The sequence below is a fragment of the Genypterus blacodes genome, unplaced genomic scaffold, assembly GCF_046128005.1.
Source record: "Genypterus blacodes isolate CSIRO-AG114 ecotype Tasmania unplaced genomic scaffold, CSIRO-AGI_Gbla_v1 ptg000029l_1, whole genome shotgun sequence".
Classification (NCBI taxonomy): domain Eukaryota; kingdom Metazoa; phylum Chordata; class Actinopteri; order Ophidiiformes; family Ophidiidae; genus Genypterus; species Genypterus blacodes.
In genome coordinates, this window is record NW_027466842.1 from 3,490,304 (window position 1) to 3,515,598 (window position 25,295).

Consider the following 25,295-nt stretch of genomic DNA (forward strand, 5'->3'; position numbering starts at 1 on the left):
TAGTGGTCAGTACGCATAGTGCTTTTTTTTCCTGCACAGAAAGAACACTTTGTTCTGCAGAAAGGAAAATAAACCCAGGCGCTGATGGAAAACGGAGGGAAGGTAGAATGGACATCATGTGTGGCGTTTGAGAGACTGGCGTTGGCGTGGACAGAGTATGTAGAAGAGATGAGAAAATAACACCCGACAGTTGGTACTCTTTGCCCCCCCTGTGTAACCCCCCCACCACCCCCCAATCACACACACCCACCCCCTCACTTTCTCAGTATTGGCTGCTTGTGGGAGTCAGAGGTTATGTTTTTGGTCCCATCGAGGAAAAGGGCAACATTACAAGTCCCGTTTCAATTAAGTCTGAGAGACAGATCCGGCTACGTTATTGCTTGGGGGAATAAATGGCACAGGACGAGACCATACATCATTCGCTTATATGCAAACACTTCACCCCAGCCACTGACATTTACTCAATCCTGAGCCCTCTACATTTCTCAACTGTAGGCACATTGTAATTTTGTTTTGATGTGCTGAAGCTCCGGGTCAGCACATTGCCTCAGTCAGTTCAGCGTGGCGTGCAGCAAGGAGGAAGGAGGATCCGGCTCCAGAATCCTGCACAGAGTGTGTGTGTGTGTGTGTGTGTGAGTGTGTGTGATCGCTGCCACGTTGCCTCTGTCCTATAGCACTTCCTGAATAATGCCAGACCGGGCCCTTGATATTTTCATTGGGAACACAAATGACACTCTCAAGCCTCAGCACTAATGTGTTTGTTGGCTGAGGAGGAAGTTTCCAGCTCCCTTCATCTGCATATGTAAATATATTTTCTGCGCCATTTACTTTAAGTACAGAGGTTGTCATGAAATCAGCACTGTGTCATGCACACCTTAAATATTTGATGTATTTTTAGGGGCTGCGTTTTGTCGCCACATGAGGGAACTCCGGGAATTTTGCTTGGCAATACATGAAGGAACTATTATGTTACACTAAAAATATAAATAACAGAAATAACAGCTTAATTTAAGGAATCGGCGAAGGTCTTATTAAAAAGTTAAGTCAATAACAGCAAACTGCCACAAACTGGATTCACATTTGAATCATTTGACGTTCCTACATGTGATGATATGGGGAATGACACTGCAATTCAAATGTGACCGATCGAGGAAAACTAAAAAATATAGATCTTTATATTCCACTAGTGTCATGTTTGTAGTTTTCTTTTTTGTAAAAAGTGTGTAATATTATTTTTTATCCGTTTATGTCAGGCTTTGAGCCTGTCCGTCACGCTCAGGGACACGTAACCACTCCCCCTTTTAAGTCCCTATACAGGCCTGGAAAAACAACAACAAAAAATGGATCCTGACCCTAATGTTAGTTAAAAAACAAAACAAATGCAAATTGAAAAGTCATCAGCTCAATGTTTTGAATTCACACATGTGTTTAATATTAAACTGTAGATGAAATGAAAGCCCCTTTTACTAAATGTGAATATTAAAATTCCAGAAACACAAAGCATTCCTCCCTGTTTTCCCCCCCTCTCTTCCTGTTAAGATGACTAATAACAGTTGTGTCAGCGCTGGTTTTGGGAAGCCGCAGTATTCTAGTCTGCTCACAATTAATGATCTGTGGCATAACACCCATTAACACTTTTCTAATGTGACACAAAAATATGGTTAGTATTATCATTAAGGAAATTATGATAGAGCCGTGCAAAAATCCCATTAGCACGGCTGTCAGTGCTCCTGACATGCGGCTCGGAGTGTTTGACTGGGTGTCGCGGGAGCTGGCCGATATCTCTCCTCATTCCGTGGGCATGTGTCTGTCTTGTTGTCATGGATCGTCTGCCACATGGAGGAAGAGTTCGGTGATCGATTTCCGCCACTGCAGCAGATATGAAATGATACGCCGCTTATTTGCATGTGTCTAGTTTGTCTCCACAAATAGCTGGAACGCTGCAGATCGTTTTTGAAAAAGCCAGCACATTTGCAAGAGGATTATTGAGGAATGACACGACGTTGCCGCTAGTATTCCAGAATAACTATGCTTAAAATTTGATTACAGCACGTAGCAATAAATGACGGATTACAAATATTACGCAATCTGATTAACACTCTCCTCTATTGCAAATAATTTATGACACTAATCACCAGTTCAAATAATGCTCATTAAGAAAGTTATTCATGTGCAGTGTGTGTCCTCCTCCCTCCCCTCCCAGCCCTAATTGAGGAGGGTTGACCCCTTGACCTGAGCTAAATTGAGTTGTAGTCCCTGTGGCGAGCGTCTCCTTCCCGGTCAGTCAGGGCGGATTACACAGCCATTGTGTTCGGCACTGTATCGTCCAAGCTGGCTGTAACCAAGCAGATGAGTCACGCATATCCAGGAACACACTCAGGGCCTTTTTTCTGTGTGTGTGTGAGAGAGAGAGAGAGGGAGGGAGGTGCTCTGAGATACCCATACACGCGTCTACACACACACAGACACAGACACACGCATTCTCACCCACATACGGCACGTAAAGACAGAGAAACACGTACATGTACAGACACACACTCGCCTGCGCCTACACACCATTTCTCTGCACTCAAGTCTTTTACACAGCAGGAACTCATTTGATGGATTAGGAGGGGTAGAAGCTGCTGAGAGTTTATAATGTTTTGCTTATTCATGTCTGTTGAATTCATTAGATTTATGAGGATGTGGTGACTTATGGACTGTGAATGCGGCGATCATTTTGGTTGTTGTTGTTGTTTTGGTTAGTTTTGCTCTCTTTATTATTTTGCTTTTGTTTTAGTTTCTTGTTTTTCCTCCCGTATCTTCCCGGAGAATTAATTCATCCTTTTGAAGGAGATGTTCTGTCTTGGGGATTGTCAGTCACAACATAATGACAGTTGCTCCGCGTTCATTTGTGTGTGTGTGTGTGTGTGTGTGTTTGTGTTGTGTGTGTTTGTGTTGTGTTTGTGTGTGTGTGTGTGTGTGTGTGTGTGTGTGTGTGTGTGTGTGGCCAGTTGGTTAATTAGTGGCCTTTAATGCTGTGACACTTGTTGTGGGATTATGTTTTTCTGCTCCTTGTTTTGAAAATCAAAGGAGCAGCGCTGAAACGCTCCCATGTGTGTTTGGTATTGTAGCAACAGAACCTCGCAGTAGGACTACAGTTTGTCTGAGGCTCAGTCATTCTCTCCACTTTGTCAAACATTAATTGACTAATCGCAGTGGTGCGTTAACAACAATGTAGCAAATCAAATAAACATATATTTAATTAAAAGTCTGTCATTTTTAGCTGATCATCAGCGTCACATATCCATCTTGACAGCTTACAGTTACTACGGTTGCGGGAAGCTTAGCTATTAATTATCTATCAGACGTGTGCAAATCAGCACATTTGCAATAAAATGTGTTTACTTTAAATGGCAAAACTTTTAATAAGTTGTCAGAGGTGACAATTCATCACAGGATGCTGTAATGTTTAAGTTCTTACAGCATTGTAAAATAGAATTTTCTGCCTGAACTCCCCCATCTTACCAACAGGGACGGTAATCAAAACAAAAACTCAAGCTCACCGCCAATCTCTGATAGAACCATGGGGGATTTAATAGGACCCCCCTATTGCTGCCCATTTAAATGATCCTGGATGCAACAGCGCCAGAGAAACTCATTAAACTCTCAGGGCGTCAGTCACTAAGGCCTCCTTTAACAGGACCGTGTTTGTGTGTTGGCTGCATTCAGTGGTCTTGGGTGACTCTGAGGGATATACGTACCTCTGCCGTGTCCAACTATTCCATCACTTCTAAATGATTTTTCCTAATTAATTACAAGCGCATGTCCGTTTCTTCAGCCTATGTGCACCGTTATAACTGTTACCGGGGGGGGGGGGGGGGGGGGGGGGGATATTTTCTGATGTTAGGCAGCTTTATCGTACGTATTTAAAGTAATATGCCGATTCCATTACGTAGGTTGTTTTGAACAAAAACCTCTCGCAGCAGCTCCTCGGGAATACAGTTTTAGCCGGACAAGGCCTGACAGTGAAACACAGACACATCGTCCTTTGCCGTCTTCGTAAGAAACAGCTCGACACTTTCCTCTTCATTTTTCACTGAGGGTTGACACCCTACTTGACACTGACTCATGCTCCCCTGAGGGGAATGCTTCTGCCACCATAGGATCCAGGCTTAATTATGCAAAGTACAGGATATTTTGTGCAATTTTAAATGTGCGCCAGTTTCTGCTTTGGCAATCACTGCCACACTTCCCTACTGGGAGGTCCTGTCAGACTCCCCCCTTCCCTTTTTTTTGCCCAGGAAAATGAAAGGCTAAAAAGAAAAGACAAAATGGAGAATGCATTTCAACTGCAGGGGTGGAAAGCTGAGGCGTAAGAAGTCCTCAGTAAGACCCTCATTTTACATGGAACAGGTGGGAGACTCTTTTGTTCTCGTCCCGCTGTTAAAATCCATTTCATTCCCCGTTTTTGACATGCCACAAGGAACCCTCACCACTTCCGATAGGGCTCCAATGAAAGACTTTCTTGCCTTTTACCAAATAGAAGTTATGTTTGTCAAGATTAGTGCCTCTGTCAAAAAGTCAAAAGTGGTTTTAGCTCCCAGGTGCCTAATAAGGGCATCTGAGTGCCGATCGAGCCGACACTATTTTGTCAACCAGCCTGTATGAAAACAGACAAAGCACTTTGCGGATACTTTGACTGTTTTGACTGACATGAATACATACTGTATGTTCAAATATCAGATTTATTTTGTTGCGTCATTAGAGTTTTTACTCTAATCCTGGACATGTTGTTTTGGAGACCCGTGCTCTAATTAAGTTAACTCCGGCTCTGTAAAACCTTCTGCCTAATGCAGTCATCAAGGTGTTTCTCACTTGGTCACTGTTGATGTTGGGAGGCCGTTTCATGGGAGACGTTCATTATTCATCACGTCATTACCCAGTCCAATATGTTATTTACGTGGGTGGCTGTTTACCTTGTTGCCAAACCTCATACATATGAAAGGCTTGCGTGGATTCCCAAACCGCAGGTTGAGCTGTCGAAAGCTGTTGAAATCTCTTGGAGGTTCCACAAGAAAAATCTCAATAGTAAATAATGAAAAAGAAAAAGGAAATCTCAATGTTTCGAACTTGTTTTTCACTGTTAACTGTTTCTTCCCCTCTTTCCCCCCCCCCCCCCTCTCTCTCTTTCTGGCAGTAGAAGACAATGTGACAGAGGACCAGCACAGTCCTGGGCAGACTGCCATTCCAAGCGGTAATGCTCCATTTCATATTTCATCATTTTAGGCTGGAAAGTGAATTGTGTGCGTGTTGTGTGTGTCTGTGTGTGTGTGTGTGTGTGTGTGTGTGCAGAATCTTGCACCTCAAATGATATGAATTATGTTCAGTTCATGTGTTGCTATTTTTGTTATTGTGATAAACTCGGTGTGTGTGTGTGTGTGTGTGTGTGTGCGCGCATGCTTACAGTGTGTTTATGAGCCAGTGAAAGTGCTAGAGAATGCATGCACATTGTATTTTAGCAAAGCCCACTCAGGTGTTTCTCTTTGTGTGTTTGTGGTGCTTGTGTGTGTGCACGCATGCATGCAGGTGTGCTTATATCTGCCCTTGTCTGCCTGCGTTTGTCTCTGTGTGTTCCAGCCCTTTTTTTATTTTTTATTTTATTTTTTTTTAGCATCTTTGTTTCCCAGCTTTCTGTATGATGTAGAATAGAGCTGCCCAGATGAATGTGTCCTGTCTCCTCGCGTGCCATTCACAGTGGCCCTCCAGGAACAGAGCGGTAATTCAGGTCAGGCTAGCAGAAAGCCCCCTATGAATGAAGCCTGCTCCTGATGCGCCACACTGTATATTTTCATTTCATTTGTCTCTGGTAAAGGTTAAGTCTCAGGCGTGGTTATTTTAAACCCGATATGGATGGTTTTGCCCAGCAGGCTGGGGACCCTGGGTACTCCTAGGCTGCCACATTAGTCCAGCATTTACCCACAGCTCTCAGACTGCTCCTGTGCAAAAACACACGGCCCGCTTGCATCACGCCGCCATATGCTGGGCACCTTCCGTATTCTCCTCTTCTTTATTCAACACAAAGCTCTTCACAAAATTAGGCGGCGGCGGCGTGTAGCGGATTCATCTTCATTTTTAATCTAAAGCAGCCCTCAGCCCTCTTGGCACACATCAGGCTCTCTACATTATGAGTCTGAGTCCAGTTCGCCACAGTCTCTGTAATCTCCTCCCCGCGTTTAACGACGGCACCCAGTGTCTGTGTGCTGCTGTTGTGTTAGCTTGTATGGATGGGTATCGGCGGCTGGTGTTGGGGAAAGAATCTGCCTCCTTAGCCCCGCTAACCCCAGCTCAAGGGATGAAGGACTGGGCATAAGAGGCAGACTCGCCTCGGAGACCTCCTGTCATCCGGAGCCAAAGCAGAGCTAATGAGTGTGCCTGATTACAACGACCCCCTCAGACACACGAATCTCCCTCTCCCCCCACCGCCCTTCCCGCCCCCCCCCCCCCCCCCCCCCCCCCCCCCCCGGCCTTCCACCACCTCCATCTCCAGAGTGAGGGGAGACAGCCACCACATGATCGATGTCTGCCTGTGGAGAAATCAGGGGGGCGCACAAATTAATTTCTCACTTTCCTCATTTGACTTCGTCTGACTGATTTTTTTTTTTAAAACCCTGGCTCAGGATGCACCGTGACGAATGGTCAATGTAAACACGCGCTCCCTCGTAGCTGCACTTTTTTAAGGTCCTTGTCAGATTTGTGGACCTATTCAGGGGGGAATTTGCGAACTTTCCTAGTGTTTCGCCCGTCACTCCTTTTTTTTTTCAAGCTCTTCTTCACGACGGCAGTAATTCATGCTTTTGGCTCAACTGCTTCCCACCCAAACAAGCTCTTTCTCATTGCAAATGGAAAACAGCAGAGGAGTTTACCTGCTTTGCATTTGCCACTCCAGCAGACACGGCCACAATGGCCATTAGACTCCTGACAAGCTCAGGGCTTAATCAGACACACCGCAGAGAGCTGCCTCATAAGTAGACCCACAGTTGCTCTCCTTTGCCTCTCCTCGAGCATTCTGCAGGTCCTGCATCCCGCTTCTCATTCATGTTTGATATGTAGCCGAGGCGAACGAGAAATGCTAACAAAAGAGGTCCTCTAAAAGATTGACAGTATTATGCTTAGTGCAGAGGGGCAGGAACAGTGTGATATCTGAGATTTAATGAGGCAGCATGCTTTTTTTACCCAGAGAGTGTCGAGCAGGCTTAAGATCTACGGCTTGGCTTTACCACTGTGCTGCCTGTGTGTAATTATAACCACATGCTCCTTGCTCTTTCTTCTCTCTATTATATATATGTTCCTTTCTTTTGTTTTCCTTTCTTTTTTTCCGCTCTCGGCTATGTCAGATGGAGGCTCTGTTTTTTTTTTTGGTGTGGGGGGGGGGAGAAGATGGCGCAAGCTCTGTCAGAGAGTAGAGAGAGGACTGAGGCGGAATAGAAGAAGTGCCGTGCGAAGATCTGAAGGGGTGTCTGGGTGGCGAGATGCAGTAGCGTAGCGTAGCGTGGCGGTGCTGCGTCTCAGACGCTCTGGCTCTGGCTTAGGTGGAGGCAGCCCGCAGATCAATGTACTGCAGGGCTCGCTACAGCAGGAAGAGGAAAGGACTCTTTCACTCCACCACTTCACAAAATCATATTCTCTATTATTCATTTCCTTTGTTGTTTTACTGCACTAATGGCATAGCAAGGCGCTCCGTTCAATATTATCACTCCCTGTGTGAGAGGGAGGGAAGGAGAGGGAGAGATGGAGAGAGGGAGAGCATGTGGTATATTCAATTGTTGTTTCTCATTCAGTCGCTTTGATTTCTATTCTTCTTCGTGCGCTCATATCATTTCTGCTGCAAAGATTTTAATGGTGAATGATGCCATCTGTATACCTGTGATTATATTTGCTGTGTGTTTTTTTTTCTCGTCCTCCTCCTGTTTGTTCTTCCTCCTCCTGTAATTGCGTGGCACCTTTTTCCTTTTTTCCCCCCTCCCTCTCTGTGAAACTCTATCTTCATGTCAGCATGCGTCATGAAATTTTCATAAATATACTACCTCTTTTATTTACTGCATGTAACAAGCTGGAAAACATTCCTGTCACTGTTTCTGTTAGAGCTCGTAATGCGTGTGTGTTTCTTTTCTGCGATTTAAGAGAAATGGCATTTGACAAACGCCTCCTCCGTTCATCCGCTTTCAAATTCCAAACGCATTGGAAATACTCAACGGTGATAATCCCTAATATGAATCCGACGGCTTGAAGGCGATGAATCGAATCGCTAGTATGGACCGTGTGAACGCAGATGCAAATTCCTTGACAATCGTTAACAATGTGGCAAGTGTCAAGCTCGCGGCCCCGTCGTCGGATCATGACGTTCTTTAATGATGGGGGATCAGTGGATGTGACGGGGCTAAGTGGAGAGCCCCAAATCCCATCCACACGGAGGAGGAGGAAGAGGAGGAGGATACACTCCGAGGCACATGTGGCATTAGAATGTAGTGTGACCTATATATGGCGGGTGCTCTGCAAAAGTTTTAGATTTTTAAATAATGAGGTGCCGGCAACCGTGTGAAGGTTATTCAATCTTAATGTCCTCCTATTTCTGACAGCCTCCCTCACTCTGATAAAGGAGCGCGCTCACCTTTGATCAGGCCCGCCGACATGTGTCGACAGAAGCTGCTCGCTGGTTAAAATAAATTCTTAATTTGAACTTGGGGGTGGGTGGTTGCAGGGGTGGGGATGGCGGGGAGGGGGCAACGCAGGATCAGAATCTCTGGGAGATGATGGAGAATGGAGGAGTTGGGTGAACTGATAATGATGTTTTCGACACCAAGGTCTTTCATTGCACAAAGAAAGACTCCGGCTAAACCCTGATGGAGCTGCTCGCGCGGTATCTACAGGCAAGTAAGAACATAGCCCTCAGTGATATCAAACTCTGGTTTTTAGATGGGATTTGAATAAATTTAAGTTTTCACATGTTGATAGCTTGATACCCAACAACAACTTTCAGGCGCCTTTTTCTTCTCGTTCTCGGCTCTTCTCATTTTCTTCCATCTGCAAGCTTGAGGTTAAAAGTAGAATCTCCTGTGATGTTTAAGACAGGATTACACTGAGAGCTAGAGGTTGCGATGAAAATTCCTTTAAATTCCGACTGTACAGCTTCAGCTCTCCCTATTGTTCCTTTCATGCCCTTCCCTCGCGTCGCCATGGTCAGTGTCTCCGCCTGTCTCAGTGTGTGGGCTAGACAGTGGGGGGACATGGGTAGGCTTCCCTGCTAGGGACCACGGGTCCCTGGTGGGGCTAATAGAGCAGAGAAGTGAATATCAATTAAAAGGTTATAAATATTTAACAGCAGAAATATTCAATAATAAAAGGGTGGGGGGTCCATGGGACTCTCCATCTCACAAGATGAAAGTTGTGGTATGATAAATGTCACCAGGCACCATAAGAGACAAGAGTCTGCATGATGGATGGACTCAGACTCAGACGGATATTACACAGCTCTAAAGATGTCAATCAACATTCTGATTTCCACATTTTTATGATTACAATACCGGTGCGCTTAAAAGTCCAATAATGGCCGAAAATTCATCCTTCAAAATCTTCCATTAATTTCCTCATCATATTCCCTCCCGGTTAATTTAAAGCCGCACTCATTCTTCATATCAGAGTATGGATCTGTCGTCAATTCGCCTTCCCTCCGCTCTTACCTGGTACACCGCCGCCATCCGCCTCATTAGCAAAATTAACGAGGGTGTTAGGAATTATGGAAAATTCTCAGTATGCCGCATCAGGCCCAGCTGTATTCCTCATGTGATTGTCAGCCATTCTAAGCATGGTGGTATTGATCTGCTGTCCGGCCTGTAGAGAGCGTGCCGGAGAGGATGTCCTGATCTGATGGATTACTGTATGAGGCCCAGAGGCACAGGAACCTCTGTATTGACGTGGCTCTTTAATCCCACTGTTGGACGTGACCTTGCCATGTCAAGACCCCGACCACCCCACCCCCCTCCCCACACCCCCCATCCTTACATGTGAAAGTATACACTTTCAGGACCACATCGCAGGAGGTCACGTAGTTCGACCGAGAGCGTCGACCCAATGTGGAGTCGCCCCAAGTTTCATTTAAATCACTTTTAACAAGAGAAAACAAAGGAATCAAATTAAGTGTTTTGGGGATTAAGCAAAGAACCCTTCCAGCGTCTTTCTTTTTAAGCATTTATCCGCCAATATGAACAAAAGAATGACATTCGTTTGGATTTTTTCCTGCACCGAGACATTCTGTTTTATTTCAGATAAATCACGCTTAAATGTAGCTCTCTCTCTCCCTCCCTCTCCCTCTCTCTCTTGCTCTCAGACAGGAATAAGCTGCAATATGATGTAAATTAATGATTCATAAAGGCCACTGGAAAAAGAAAAAAGTTGCAAGTCTGAACGTACGCTGCAGACAGGCGCTCCGGTAACCACGTGAAAGTCTTCACATTGGGGTGGATATTGTGAATTCTGTGTCAGCGTGTGTGGATGAATCATAACTCTATATTGTGTGGCTTTTGGCCCCAGTCAGAAGTGTTTCCCCCAGAGCGAGAAAGGCCCGCATCTGTGAGGATTGGGTTGGGATTTTCATTTTCTTGAAACACCTTCTGTTCTGTTCTGCATGGTCCCACTTGGGACCACAGCGCTGATATTTTTAGAGGGCATGTTCCGAGAGCCTCCGTCGCCAAGAGGGAAGGACAATGGAGGGTGTGATGTTACATCAATACTTGGCGCAAGTGGGGGGAAAGGAAAAATCCTGGGTGGCCTTGATGACTTCTGGAACGCCTTTCCTCAAGGAATTTCACAGTTTAAGAGCACCCTAGAAGGAGGACTTAAAATGGCTGCCCCAATGTGTAGTCCGCCCGCGGCCCCTCGCCAGGCACTGCCACGCGTTAGTGGAACACACTCCTCATCCTTGAGGCGGCGGTCGCTAGGTGAGAAAAATAGTCTTCCTTCGAATGTTCCGATCCAGAGTTTGAGGATAAGCTTAGGAACACACAAGCATCTGTTGGGCTTAAAATGGCTGCCAGTAAAGTGGAGGCCAAGGCTTCTCCTCTTCCCCCCACAATGGCCAAAGCAGTGGGACATAATTGTGTGATTGAGTATAGCTTTTTAATCAGTCTTATTGTGAAGTGCAGTAGTCACAGCAGGGAGGCAAAGGGGGCTGCAGGTCGTATAGCCTAATTATAAGATGCGAGTCAGGTACACTTAGGTTCGCTACTGAAAGAAGATGTTTGCTGTGAGTGAATAATACCAGACTTGATTTGTGGTTGGGAAATTTAGCAACGCCTTATTTCAGATTAGAGTTGAGCTGAATGACTGAGTCCTCGTTGATGGTAGTCAATCACCCACCCCTGGCACTGCTGCAGCACAAAGCCAACAAGAGACAAAACTGCAGATGGATTGAAGAATATTGATGTGCGCGACCCACGGCTGCCTGCGAGCAAGGCTGAATAATTTAGGGAAGTGTGTTGTGACGACAGCCTAACACACACCGATCTTAGTTTGGTGTGTGTTACTGTGCTGTGCACATACGTGCACACGCGGTCCTGGCCTAGATGTCGAGATTATAGGATGAGGTCTTTGTCCGTTGACACACGCTGACGGATGCAAGTCAGCGCTCTCTGGTGGAATTTCATATTTCTTTAGTCCAGCCAAAACTGCAATCCTGGATTTATTAACTACAAATATTCCCATCAGTCTAGTTTCATATACTGAAGTTTTGCTTGGGTGAAGCAGGGCAAACACAACGTAAAACCATTTCTAATAACAGAGGTGTGTGTGCGTGTTTGTGTGTTAGGTTTGTGTGTAAGCATTGTGCCATCTTGCGTGTGCGTAGGCATGTGTGTGTGTGGGTGTGTGTGTGCCTGTATATTCCTCACCCTCACCTGCCCAACAGTTTTGTTATGGCATGAGTGGTTGAGTTACACAAGCCCAAATTGAACCTGCATTTTTATTACAGCTTTTATTATTGTTTTTATTAAATCCAGAGTCTAGAAATCCATTTTATTGTCACCCAGAGGAAGCTGTAGTACCTCACTGCGAGGGTCACCCTACTGACTATGTGGCACTGTCATTTCCTGTGGTTCGGCAGATCCAGAGTGCGCCCTCGAGAGGGCGGCGGAGGATGGTGAGGCCGGGCGTCTGAGGAAGAGGCTGCTCTCTCCAGAGGAAGGAGAAGAGGGAGAGGAGGAGGACGAGGAGCCGGCGCTGCACAGCTGCGACAGCTGCCGGCAGGTGTTCGAGTCGCTGAGCGATCTCACCGAACACAAGATTAATCAATGCCAGCTGACAGGTAAACAACGCTCAGCCCACCGAGCCTCCCCTCCATTCTGCCACTCAGCTCTTCTCCCACTCCCACTCTCACTCTACGCTTTCACCAGAGAATATGCCACGCAATGTGTGTTAGTACACTGCACCAAGGGGAGCACAACACCAGACTACCAGCTTCCTTGGTAGATGTCCAACAGCACAGGCACACACACACACACACAAACAAACACACACTCACACACACACGCTGCACATTTTTATTATGCACATGAAAGTCTATAGACGAGATATACTACAGACCTCCATATGTGCTTATAATAGGTCACTGTTTATGCACTCTACAGCGTGTGTATTTATAGTGTGTGTGTATTGTGCCCTTGCCTGTGCCAGTGTGCTATTTTATTCACTGTTATACTAATTCTAACACTTTCCCAGAGTGTTATACAGTAAACCAGCCATGAGGTCCCACAGTAACCAGACCACCAACTGGAAACAGATCCTTGCTCCAGGAAAGTCCCTTTGCTGGGCTAGATGCTAGCTAGCCGCAGTGGTAATACCTAGTGGGACTGAAAGAGAAGGATGCCATTGGCAGACTGTGTCATTGACCTGTTGATGGATGAATAGGGCTATAAATACCCTGACAAGGTGGCAGACAGGACTAATGATGTGAACTGAAGGTTTCCATGTGCTTCTCTTGGACTAGCTGTCCTCCTTTACACGTCCTGATGGGCCCACATTGAGAAGCGCCATCTGACACACATTTCCCAGTGTTTAGACACAGACCTTGTCTCTTCCGATTTTGTTCAAAAGGACAAGATTACACAGACCGGAATTCAACCATTCCAAAGCTGATTTGATGCCAAAACGCATGACTGAAAAACAAATTCAAAAGCTCCGTGGAACAACATTTTTGTTTAGCCCCTATTCAGTTTACATTCAAGCACAGTTAGATCAACATATTTTGCAACCCACAGCCTTCAAACCATAAATCATAGGGTCGATGTCCCATGAGTTTCACAAAGATTTTAAGGTCTCATAAACACATCTTTTGTTTGACATTGTTTTGTGTGTATGTGTGTGTGTGTGTGTGTGTGTATATGCATTCTCTCACCCACCCAGTGGTGTTAATTTAATAGATAATCTGTGTTATAGGAGTGCTTTTGATTGGTGTGTGTGTGTGTGTGTGTGTGTGTGTGTGTGTGTGTGTGTGTGTGTGTGTGTGTGTGTGTGTGTGTGTGTGTGTGTGTGTGTGTGTGTGTGTGTGTGTGTGTGTGTGTGTGTGTGTGTGTGTGTGTGTGTGTGTGTGTGCACACCCTTGTGTGAATCCTGCGTGCACTCGTGTGCGTGCTAATTCAAGTTGCACTAACTTGACAGAAGGTGTGAAAATCAATGTACTGTTCACTTTCAGGTGACTGTCATCCTGCAAAAGCATTTGTCGGCTTAGAGTGAAAGTGAGTGCAGAGGCCCTGTCACCTTTTCTCCAATATGACACCTAAAATTCATCAAACGGGTGCAGATTTGTACCAACGTTCAAATTGGCACTCGCAGGAAATGACAACATAAGACAAAGTTTAAGTTCATTTATAATACTAAGAATTGTCGGGCATTGTAATTGAGAGGAAATGGACATTATAGGTCTGAGAGAGGTGTGTTTGATTCGAGTGCAGGCCTTATGTTGAGCACTGTCGTCATGTAGTCATGAGTGACTCAGCCATATTTTTCCTATAATTAAGCCTGCCTTTTATAAATGTCAATCTTACGGACAAATAACTCGTAATTGCTCGATGCCAAAAAAAAGCATTTGGATAAGAGTTTGGATAAGAGCCCCCATGGAAACCAAACAAAAGAACGTAATTGCCATTAGGGTATTGTGATTGTGCAGAAACACTCTATTAGTATTCAAACACAGTGGGAGAAAAGAAACTTCTAGATGGCATACTAAGTACTTTGAATATCTGTGTGTGTGTGTGTGTGCGTGTGTTTGTGTATTTGCTCGAATATGGGAGGAGATTTCCTATGTGGCATTATGTAGACATCCATGACCAATTAATCTGCCTTACATCAAGTCTCTACTCACAGATGGATCCTTTATTAAAACCATTTTCTAATCAACCAGCAGCACCTGCTAAACCCTCAATTTTTACATTTTCAAATGTTTTATTTTTTGTAAACAAATTTCCAAGCTTGACTGGAACCAATTCACATATGCAGATTTGCTCGCTATTCCCTGACAAAACTCAGCCCTTTCCACCAGCTGACATCCCATAAGCGTTATGTGTTGCGCTCACCGCCTCGCATGCTTATCACGCTCCTCATTATCATTCTCATTTACGCTGTTTAGGTGAATGCAATGTTTAAAACAATCGCAAGAAAAGTCTTAGCAGACACAGCATGTTGACCACACCCGAGAGAAAGAAGAAAGATGTTACATGTCACCCCGATCAATGGCAGCCATTGTCTCCCTCCGTCTGGCGGAGGTATAACACCTTTCCATGCACTTAAGCCGTGACCACTGCAGTGCGCTAAGGGAGCACATGGGTATGGATTGCCTCGTGTCCCCGATGCGATCGGTGCTATCGATCGTGCTAATGCTGGACTGCAGAGGAAGGCGAGAGCCTGAGAAAGGGAGCGAGGCAGAGGGGGAGAGAGAGGGAGAGAGTGCTGCAGGAATGTGTCCCTGGGGAGTCCGTCTTGGGCTGGGGCAGGGCTTCAGGAATGCTCCCCTGGAGATCCCAGTGAAGGCTGGGGCAGGGCTGGAAGAATGCTTCTCTAGGGAGTTGAGAGTGGAGGCTGGCTGGGGCAGGGCTAGAGGAATGTTCCCCCAGAGCACCCCTCTAACTGTGGGGCAGAAGTAGAGTTGCTCCGCGGGGGGAGTGCGCTCCCCCGTCCCCCCTCCGGCTCCAGGATGGCTGCGGATCAGGTTTCCGTGTGGGGATCAGCATCCTGCCGACAGGGCTTTAGGCTGCCCTGGGGAGGAGAAAGGAGGCTGGAGGCGCTGCTATTCCATAGGCCTTTCCAAAAACACTTCACAAATGCTTTGTCTCACTGTATCGTCTGTACACCCTTGTATTGTTACTGATCCTTCACGGAGAAAGAGCGTAGTTTGACTTTTGCTCTCAGTTGGCACAAAACACGTTCACGCGCTAGATATGAGATTGCTGTGGTCGTCAAGGAAACATGCTTTTATACCTGTTCACTAAAGAAATGCCTTTAATAATGAGAAATGCCATTTCCACTTGTGTTTACCTGCCCAGATTGTAAATAAAAATAACACCTCTAGCTCAGAGTTTAATTCAAAAGATTTCATTTCCACAAAGCCTTTCTCTGTCCGCTCTCTTTTTTTCTGTCTTTGAAGGCATTTGAATAGCCTCATGCACACATGGGCTGACAGGCTGGTGGCCATTCTTTCATTACGGGTCCAGCTCCCTTGAGCAACACCTTTTCTTGTGTCCTTCACTAGAGGAGGGGCATGGCTGCTCCCCCTAGAGAGATCTGTGCCCTGCTATTTTAACCCTCTGTGAGATGACCTTTTTAATAAGTGTCTTTCTCTGTTTTCCTGCCGGCCACTGTGCGAGCAAACAGAGCATGTCTTCTGCTTCCCTCAGATAAAGGAATCAATCAGAGGAGGGTGCAACAGAGAAAGAGAGAGATAACTGGCCCATATATGGATTTATAATATGTAGATTACCCCATTCTCCTCCCCATAGACATTGCAAAATGCACTCGGCTTCAACGAAATACATTTCAGATTTATGAGAAAAATACAAATGAAATAGGAATACTTCATGGAAAACAATAAGAACTTCCCACAATGCATTGTGTGGTAATATGACAAATTTCTAATATGAGGTCTCTGTTTCTGACGGGGGCGAGACGACATTTAAAGCCACAGATATATATTTCCCTCCTTCCACTTCTAACCACGACATGTTTGTTTGAAGTGCTTGAATTCATTTACATCAAGTCTTTGGGTCCACTGCATGGAAACATCCAGTAATACCCTCAACTATGAACAGGCCTCTGGCAGGCCGTGTTTTCTACTAACTGCTTCCAACAGGCTCCAATTGGTTGTCCCGTTCTCTGTTTTTTCTTTTCCATCTAACTTTGTGTATTGATCCAACAGCTGCTTTGCGGCTGCCAAAAAGAATGTGCCAAACTGCACTGACATTATTTGCTTCAAAAGGGTTGACATAAGAGGGGAGCGACGCGAGCAGGACCTGATTAGCCGAACTCCGCGCCGTCGCCGTCGTTCATCAGAAATTCTGCTGTGTTTTTGCCGGGGCGTCTTGCGACATCCCGGTACAAAGAGCAGCGCACTGATTACAAGGCTTTGAAAGGAGGAGAGGCGGTCAGGGGAGAATAGCTACTTCTGGCACAACGCAGCCACTGAAAAGAGACCTCATGCTAGAGTGAGCTCTCAGAATTGGGCTTGAGTCTTCCCTCTGTGTGTGTGTACGTGTTTGTGCGGGTGTGTATTGGATGTCGGTGTCTATGAGAGTCCCTGAGAATGAGAGATAGGTAGAGCAGTGAGATAGAGAGAGCGAGAGAAAGAGAGTATTATAGTCGACATGTTTGACTCCGTAGCGAAGCGTCCCCATGCATTTCTTCTCTGCGCGACGGTGCCAGTAACATTAACAGGAGTGTCATTAGAAATTCAAAGCATATGCCCTCGTGAGGACGCCCTCTTTTTCTCTCCCCTGTGCTTCACACCGCACACATTATGCACTGTATAAAGTATTTATTGGTCTTTGTCAGTCGAGAACTGCATTTTCTGCAGAAAAACAATCAAAATAAGAATAGAATAGGCTGCATTTGTTTATGCTTATGTGTGCGCTGGTGTTTGTGTGTTCACGGCAGAAATGACAGCACAATGGCCAGCGCTGCAACTCTGCCTCCCCCATACTCACACCCCCCCTCTATCTAACAAACTCAGTTTCTCATGTATTTGCTCGCTCAGTCATCCACTTAGTCATGCAAACACACACACAGACATGTATACACACACTTGTGTGCACATGCTGCCTTGCAGCACCTGCGTGCTTGCACGTTGCATTTTGGACGACACATAATTCATCGCCCAAGAGGCTAAACACACGCTGTGACTTCATCCAGTTGACCTCTTTCTTAAGTAGGTAGCCACCATAGAAGGGCTCACACATGGACAAAACATAGCTATACTCACCCAAAAGTACATTCACAGAATGAAAACACTATATCACCAACACTGTTGTTATTTCCCCATCCACTTTGTAGCATCCCTTTGAAACTGACTTCAGTCATGTGACAAAGGCCGGGCCATGGAGCGGCTGTCTCTCTGTCTCTCTGTCTCTTACTCTCTCCATAGATCTCCCTGGCCCGCTCTTTGTTCACTCTCTTCCTCAGCCTGCAAGTCTTTTTTCAGCGGCACAAGCAGAAGAATGGCACATTAAATCTTAATAGGACTGCGTCTGGCCGTGTTGAATTGCAGAGCGTGTTAAGCCGGCGCTTTCCTCCCCCTTGGCACACGCTCATGGAAGTGGAAAACAATTGAATAAAAGAAACCGCTCCCTCCCTCTGTAACACAAGTGAGTGGCTGCTGCTGCCGAAGCCGTGAGACTGAACCGACTCTGGTTCAAGAATGGCTCGAGCCCTCACTGAGAAACGGTCTCAAAATGGAGAGACACACGCTGGAAGGTAGCCGCAAGATTTACCTGACCACCCACACAGAAGCTGTAACATGCAGTAAAAAGATAATCCACACATTCTGAATCATGCTTGGTTAAAATTCAGATTCCATTACGATTAAGGGATTCGAAAGACTTTTTCAAACGTCGAATACACACCATAATCATCAGCACGAATCAGCGTTGGAGTAACAAACTTAGATTATGTGACTGTAAATTGATTTACTGGAGCATGTAAAGGATCCGTTGTCTTTTGATTAGAGAGAGTGGAGATAGAGTGTGAGTTTAGACTGAGATAGGGATGAGTAGAGAAAACCAAAAATCTATGCAGAGCCTCGGTGAGTGAAGCAGCAGTGTGAGATCCAGGCCTGCTTTGTAAGGCAGTCAGAGGTGGTAATTAGCCAGTGATGAGTTGACTGGTTGTGTGTCCAGTGCACAGCACTGCTGGGTGGGGCTGTGGGAGGTAGATAAGGCCAGCAGTGGGCTTATCTCTGCGAAGGACAGGCAACAGGCCTGCCAGGCAAATCCACCCACAGACCAGCCCCATTTTATTAACAACATCATTAATGCCAGACAGGTTATGTGCAGTGACTCGGATGAGAGACAAAGAAAAGGAGAAGGAGGAAAAAAACAAATAAAGTCTCAATTCCTGCTTGGCCGGCCGGTCTAAAGCACATAGGCGCCGGTTGACGTGTTTTGAAAGCAAGGAGCTTGTGGAGATGTTTACCAGGTAGGCAGCCAACAGAAGGGCACGGAGAGCGAGCTTGGATCTTACCTCTGGGTTTTACTCACTCTCCTCTGGGTCCCTGGAATTCAAATGATTTTCTTTTTTCTCTTTCAAACGTGGGACTGCTCACCAGAATAATGATGAACCAGATACAGAGAAACATAACTAGACACAAAGAAAAGGCAAAAATTTATTTCAAAACTTGTGTGGACGTACTGGACTCTGTCTCCTCACTTATTATGTCAGATGTGAAAGGTTTTCGCACACAAAGCACAATATTAATGTTAAATATTTGTACGACCTTTACCTTGAGTTAGTATTCCTACACATTTGTTTGCAGTACTCGTCTTTGATCACATGTCACTCTAACAGGTGCCTTGTGTGTTTGTGGAAAACGAGCATTCGCTGACTCCGATTTGAATTAATAAACAATTGTGTGAAGTGTATGAACATGAAAAAACACTTGTGTGTAATTAACACTCCGTATTAGCATATCAAATGCCAAAGTGCCTGTTTGTGGCATGTTTCTCTAAGATAATATGCACCAGGAGTCGACAGGCTGTAACAAGGCGGTGAGACAAAGAGTTCTCACCAAACAACCTGTCCTCTGCCCTCAGACATCATATTCTAAAATAAACCTGCATAGGCTTTTGAATGGTGCCATTGCAGACTAATGCAAAGGTCAGGGGTTTTTGCTTATGTGTGCATGGAAATGTACTGCGCATTGATCCCCAGAGGGCTTTTTCCTTAGATGCCGTTTGCCAAACTAACCAGTAACGGGAGAAAGGAAGGAGGGAGATGGAGGGCGGTGGAAAGAGTGACCAGTGCGACAGGTTTATGTCTCCCAGCAGGCTCGGCTCCATGGAGCGGGCCCACAGGAAGGAGCGGAGCCAGCTGTGACGGCATCCTGCTCGCCAGTGTGGTTTAGGAACTTCGGGGCCACACTATCGCCGGCTCAACATTTTCTCCCTCTCCTCCGCACCTCCCGGGGGTTGTTTTTGTTGGCCAGGGGGTGGTGTTTGGGTGGGGGCTGCTGCTGGGCTCAGTGGTGCAGCCACTCCTACACTTCAGGATATGGGGAGTTCAGCAGCACACAAGGACAGGGATTCTCAAATATCTCGTGAAGTAACACATTTGTTCCTTCGCGCTAATTGCCAGTTTTGGACTGGAAGGTGCCTCCATAAATTTCCTTTTATGGGCAGAATGGGTGCCGTTTAGGGTCTCCAAGGCCACCAGCTGGACTACACTTTGGCAGCGGGAACAGTGTGTGTCTGTACAGAATATAATGGTTTGAGGGTAAAGTCATGCTGTCAGGTAGTACAGAGACATCCTCTTAATGCTAAGAGCAGTGGACAGTGGGGGTCCAACACTGCTGAGAATGTAAAGGTCATCTAATCTATTCCACCTCCAACCTGCTTGGCTGATCGATCATCCTGAAGCAGTCGATCGATTTGATCAGAGAGGCTCTACGAAGAGATAGCCTCCAACGACTGGCTTGGATTGTGTGGTGCCAGCTTGGTACATGTCCCTGTGATAAATCAAGCCGTTAGAAACATTAGTAAATCACGTCCAGCCGAAGCCACGCGGGGCAGTAAGAAAGACAGCAAAAGTATCAACTGTTCCCATCTCTTCATCATTCTGTCGGAGTCATTTTATAGGCATATACGTACATATTTGCACTAAAAACAAATAAGATTGGCAAAATCCCTAAGGACTGACGGCTAAAAGAAATTGGACTGTAGTAAACAGAGTGGTAATCTTTATATTAGGACATCGCGTGCCCCCTTCAGAGCACGGTGCATCTTCCTCATCGTGGGTTTGGGTTTTAGAACATACCCCACAAATAAAGTCAACAGACAAAACCACCATGTGATTGGATTTTAATCCAATTGCATTATTATTCTGGCCTCCCATTGGCCGTTCATTACTCTCACATGGAGCCTGTGTGGGTTGTTATCGCCCAATCAGGCTCCAGACTGTATTCTGGAGAGCATGCTTTCGTTTGCATCCTTTAAACCCTGTGAGCCTTCCCTCTTCTCCCGGCCCGCCAACGGAATACCTAATTCCAAAGTAAACTGATTGCTCTCTCCAACAAGATTACACTGTGATGATGTTAGCCAAATGAGACCGCTATTCGGATGCATCCAGGGCGGGCGTAGATGCTTACCACAAGATGACTGATCAGCATGTTAAGAGAAACGAGCTGGGGAGGAAAAAGAAAAAAGAAGAGAAAACGAGGGATAGAAATCGAAAGTGTGTGCGAGAGAGTTGTGCGCGTGGGGGTAAGCAGAAATGTAATTTGCTTCTCACCTCAGGCGACTGGGCTCTGAGGCCAGTAAATATGCAAACAAGCTGAGCCTGGCCATCAATATGAAGACCCTAGATGATTACTAATCTCCACTGCAGAAGTAGATTGAGGTCTGTTCAGCAGTGCCACGCAACGTACAGGATAAAAAAATAAAAATCAGTGAGGTTAGAGTCCAGGCTGCATCTCCATATTAGCCCAAACATTATGCGAAACTCAGATTTATGGGTATATTTGACCTTCGGCTTGAGATGTTATGTACTATTAATGCTGCATACAAATCAGGAATACAGCAGCATCGACCAGGCAGATGCATTTCGTTTCAGATGTTCTACAAGCTTACATCCAATTGTGCGTATGATGCAGGAAACACAACTTGTCAGCAACTTGTGGCCTTGTTCCGAACTGACTCCGTTCTAGGATCACGGAGGACATCTTGTCTGAAACAGAACTACCAGAATAACCAGGCTGTTGTCATTCCCCATCTGTAATTTGGGATAAAAAAAACAAAAACCTGTGGGATGTGAGCCAGGTTGGAGTCGTTAGGTGTGTGCGTGGCTTACCGAGACAGCCAGATAAACCAGATGCCTTGGGATGGCCAGGGGTCATCTCTCTGCGCGAACACCTTGTTGTCCTTGTTCCTCTCCACTTCTTCTTCTCCTCCTCCTCCTTTCTCACTCTTCTTCTTTCATTCCCCCCCAACCCCACTCTCTCTCTCTCTCTCTCTGTCTGTCTCTCCCTCCCTTGATTGCTCTGCGCCGTCATTACAAAAACAGAGGTCCTTGTTGGAGCTTAGCGGTCGAAGAACCTGTCAGCGAAAGGGAAAGAGAGCAGACAGACAGGGGAGTTGTCTGTGGCCTTAGTTTGAATGCCTGAGGGTGCGCTACGTGTGGAGGATGGTTAGTGCAGTGGATGCACCGCGGTCTGCAGGTGAATCCTTTCATTTTGGGAGGCCTGAACGTGTTTGAATCATCACCTCTTAAAGCTAGCGTTTTGACTTTCTCTTACGGGAAGGAACCTTGATATAAAATAGATTGTGCATAAGTTATTTAGCCAAACACAGCAGGACGGTCTTGCCGAGTGATATATATTCGGAGAACGTCTTCCCGGTCCTAAAGATAATTGACTATTCCCTGTATTTTCGAGTGTGTTTCAAGCGTGGAGCTTTACCCTCTGCAGTGAGTGCACAAGGCTTGAGGATGTTTACCTGGCATGGTGCCTGTTGTAGCTGCCCTCCTGTTGAGGAAAAGCAGGTCAGGCTACAGCTTTGTGTTTGTTTGTTTGCGCGCACGAGTGTTTCTGTGGGCGTGCGTTTGTCTATGTATGTGTGTGTGTGTGTGTGTTTGCACATGTATGGAGGAGGGAGAGATCATTAGGATGGAAAGGGTCAGGGAGCTACACTACATTGAGCCAGGGGGGGTACAAAAAAAAAGATATGTCTCCAACGTAAGCATTTATTTTTCAGGAGTGGATAGGATGAGCAGGGAGTGAAGTATGTGTGTATGTGTGTGTTGGGGGTGGTGGGGGGTGGTAAAGTGGACTCTCAATCCAACTGAACCATCCATCTGCTCAGACATCAATCTTCTGCTTCTCCATCCCTCTGTTCATTTACTCATCCAGCCATTTATCCATCCTTGCCCGTGGCCAAGGGGCCATGTCTCTTTGTGGCCCTGATAATCTGGACCAATTTCCTCTGCAATTTATTTCCCAGCCAACCACCCACCTGGTCAAGCAGCATCAGGCTTCTCAAGGTAGAGCCACTCATCCCAGCAAGCCCTTTCCCACCAGTCACATCCAGTTTTTTTTCCCTCCTTCTAAATCCTCTGTTCTTTTTGCGTGTGTGTTCTGAGGTTTCAATCTGGGGCCGCAGTAATGCTACCTTTCCTCTCCTTCTCCCCCTGTAATCTCTGACAACACTCAGCAGCAGTTGTTTACCTCTAATGTCCCATCCTTTCTTTGTCTTTGTTTTCTATCCCCGGCTCTCCCTCTGTTTCTGCGGCATCCATTCTTTTCCTCTCTTTCACTCTCCCTCCCTCCCTCCATCCTGTCACGGCTCCTCAGTATTCCGCTGCTGTCTTGTGTGGAGTGATTTTGCCCAGACACGTCTGGCTCTGGGTAAAGTGCGGTCCCCGGAGACCACGCTCCGCAGCCCCCAGGTCGCCGGCACCATGAATACATTATGATCCCCATTTCCATCCTGTTGCCACGGCAGCACTTTTAGAGCCGCAGGGCGATTAAGACGTGTGCTGTCGATACCCTGATAGGAGCAGAAGTTGGATCGGGAAACTGGCCTTTGATCAGATTCCATCCCCTCGCCTGCTATTGGTAGCTATATTATAGGAATACAAAGAGGAGGTCCAGGGCTTTTTTACTTGTTTTGACGAGCTCACCTGCTGTACATAAGCAAACCACGCATCCATCCTCAAGCTCCTTCTCCCACCTCTCTGCTTAATCTCCGTCTCCACCGCCTGAAACCATTTCCCTCCCTCATTCTCACTTCCGTTGCTCCTCCCCATCGCCGCAGTTCAGCTAAGGCAGCAGTATGCTCCGTCTCGCTTTGCTCTCTGATATTCTGCTTTCCTCACAAAGGAAGCAACTCCCTTACCTTTTATTGTTTCCTTTTTTTCTTTGGGGGATGATGTATAAAACATGGCGCCTCAGGTAGAGGATGTTGGGTAGGAAGCCATGTCCCCCTAAATGGCCAGCCGTGTGCATGCGCCTAACACTTCACTGAGCAATCTGTCAACATGTCAGCAACACATGTTTTGTAAAAAGCCTCTGGTGGGAGCCAGGGGAAAAAAGGCACTCCTGCCAGACCAGAGAGGAAATGCTTTTTTCCCCCTCCTCTATGCAGTGGATTTTCTATTGCTGGTGCTCAGTCCCACGGGCCCCCCACCACCACCCTCCCCTCCCCCACACATACACCCGTTGTCTGCACTTCAGAAATTTGAACTGGGGACCCTCGAGGGGGTTTACTGGGAGGGTGGGGGTAGACGAGGTGGGAGGGGCTCCCTCTTTTTCAGAGCGTATGAAATTGTGAAGGTATATTGTGGCAGGTCCCCAAGCGGTCTTTTCTAATACCTGAGTTTCTGGCGAAGCTGGAAATTACCAGCGGCTCCCCCGAGGGACGGCTTTATCCACACCAGGAAGGGGAGCAGAACTCAGTTGGGAGGTTACTTAATGCATGGCTGAAATAAAAGAATTTCTGAGAGACAGAGGCTGAAAAGCTAGCTTTTTTCTCTTTCAACCCCCTTCGCTCCCATTCTCTCTCCCTCTCTCTTTCACTCCCCAGTAGTATAGTTTACTACTCTCTGCCTTCTCTTGAAGGGCTCTAGTTTAATAAACTTTCAGAGGATCCTGCTGGTGCAGACAGCTAGACAAATACCCTTGTGTGTTCTCTTTTGTCAGAGATACAGCTTTTTGTTATGTTCTTGCAAATTTGATTTCTCCCTCTGTCTTTCGTTTTTCTCCGCCGCCCTCTGTCTCTCTCCCTCTCTGCATTTGTCTTCATCTCCCTCTCCCTCGTCCTCCTCTCTTTCTGTCTCCCCCTCTGATGCACAAACGCGCACACACACACACACACTCTCACGCACACACACACACGCGCACACACACACACAAAGTCAAACTCTGTCTCTTGTGGTTGAGTTTATTGTTTGGTCTGTCTCCGCGCTCTCCCCCTCTGTGCTCCCTTTTGTTTTCTGTATGTTTTGTTGCATTGTGCAGAGAGGCTGAGATGCAGATAGAATACAGACAGTTTGCCCTCGGTAAAGAGTGTGCACAATCACCCTTGGTATCAATTTAACAAAACACATACATCGAAATTTAAAAGAACCCTCCACCTACTAGTGAAGCAGAGAACATTCTCCCCTCATCTCTGCTTTATTATCTTTTGCACAGAAGTGATATCTGCATTTTGTCGATCAGGGTGTTGTGCCGTTCATCCACCTTTACGCCCTTATTTTATATTTACAGTATACCAGTGTGCTCTTTGTGTACCTTAGTAATCTGCTCTTATACCTAAAGTCCATGGATGATTAATCTCACCTCTTGTTCCATGTATGAAATGACTCTCTCGCTTCTCCTTTCTCCCTCTTCCATCCTCCCCCAACACTGTTGGTAAATAATTCAACCTTTTCCCTGTAACAAGTGCTGGCCTTAATAGGGTGCAGTACCTGTAGATGGGATAAACAAGGCGGCAGACCTCACCAGTGAAACAAAGGGATTTGGGCTTCATGAGGGCAGAGAAATAAGTCGTTTCCATCTGAAAGGCAGCGTGGACTGG

The 25,295-nt window shown here is 46.2% G+C and overlaps 1 protein-coding gene across 3 annotated transcripts in view; it reads left to right on the forward strand.

The window, feature by feature from the left end:
* LOC142994328 (zinc finger protein 521-like) overlaps window positions 1–25,295 on the forward strand; it is an 88,506-nt gene that overhangs the window by 2,769 nt on the left and 60,442 nt on the right. For all 3 annotated transcript variants that reach the window (XM_076145111.1, XM_076145108.1, XM_076145110.1), the window contains exons 2-3: window positions 5,183–5,236; window positions 12,137–12,337. Coding sequence is in view for 2 of the 3 variants with exons in the window: in XM_076145108.1 (XP_076001223.1) it covers window positions 5,183–5,236; window positions 12,137–12,337 (255 nt within the window). In the remaining variant the exon portion in view is untranslated. The remainder of the gene's footprint in view (window positions 1–5,182; window positions 5,237–12,136; window positions 12,338–25,295) is intronic.